The 1009-nt window shown below is 71.3% G+C and overlaps 1 protein-coding gene across 1 annotated transcript; it reads right to left on the reverse strand.

The window, feature by feature from the left end:
* Nucleotides 1-384: 384 nt before the first annotated feature.
* Nucleotides 385-1000, reverse strand: AURANDRAFT_69572 (hypothetical protein; the record flags this gene model as incomplete). The annotated part of the gene is made up of 1 exon (XM_009045344.1): nucleotides 385-1000. A coding segment is annotated over one exon (616 nt), but the record flags the coding sequence as incomplete, so codon positions are not given.
* Between the last annotated feature and the right edge of the window lie 9 nt (nucleotides 1001-1009).

Raw genomic sequence — 1009 nt, forward strand, 5'->3', positions numbered from 1 at the left:
TCGCGTCTTTTCATGTGCCTCACCCACATGTTTGCGGACCTCAAAGCCGCTGGGATCGTTGCACGTCGCTGCATATTCGAGGAGCACGGGGCCCTCTAAGGTGGAGATTCCATCAGCTGCCATAGCAGCTTCGAGCGCCTAACTAATCCAGATACTCGACGTCCTGCCGGGGATAAACGATGGTTCGACCGTAGAGCGGCAGGACGAGTACGGGACACGAAGCAAAAAAACGGGACAAACGCACGGAGCGACTCCTCAGACCCCCGGGGGTCGCGCCCTACCGGTGGGGTGCGTCCCAGGAGCCGCGGGGCCCGGAACTGACGCGCCTGGGGGGGTCGATTTCAAATCGAGCCTCCCGGGGGTGCGCCGGCGCGGCGGGGGTGCTCACGCGAAGGTGAGCGTGTCGAGCTTGGCGAAGGCCGCGCCGCCGCAGCCGGCGAAGGACACGGCGACGTCGACGGCGCCGTCCGCGGACGCCGGCGCCGCGAGGGCCGCGGCGCCGAGGGCCGCGCCGCAGGCGACGGTCGCGTACATGTCCCAGGCGCCCGTGGGCGCGAGGGCGCAGGTCGCGAGCGGCGTCCCCGCGACCGCGAGCGTCGCGGCGCCCGCGCACTCGCCGCCGTTCGCGAAGGTCAGGTTGAGCGCGACGCTGCCGCCGAGGCTCGCGCGGTCGACGCGGTAGGCGACGGCGGCCCCGTCCGCGACGTCGCCGACGACGAAGCCCGTCGTCGAGCCGCCCTGGGTCGTGCGCGCGCCGTCGACGCGGTGGTACTGCTCCGCGGGCAGCGGCGCGCGCGCGTCGCGGGGCCCGACGCCGGCCGCGGTGATCTCGACGGGCGCGATCGTGCCGTCGTCGCGGTAGTGCACAAAGGCCGCCACCGTGTCGCGGAAGCCGCCCGTGGGCGCGTCGCTGTGCGAGTAGTCGTTCGAATAGAAGTACCACTGGCCCAGGTGCTCGACGAAGCTCGAGTGGCGGTCGTAGTAGATGTGGTGCGAGAACCTGCGCTCG

The sequence above is a fragment of the Aureococcus anophagefferens genome (genome assembly GCF_000186865.1).
Source record: "Aureococcus anophagefferens unplaced genomic scaffold AURANscaffold_2287, whole genome shotgun sequence".
In the NCBI taxonomy this organism is placed as follows: domain Eukaryota; class Pelagophyceae; order Pelagomonadales; family Pelagomonadaceae; genus Aureococcus; species Aureococcus anophagefferens.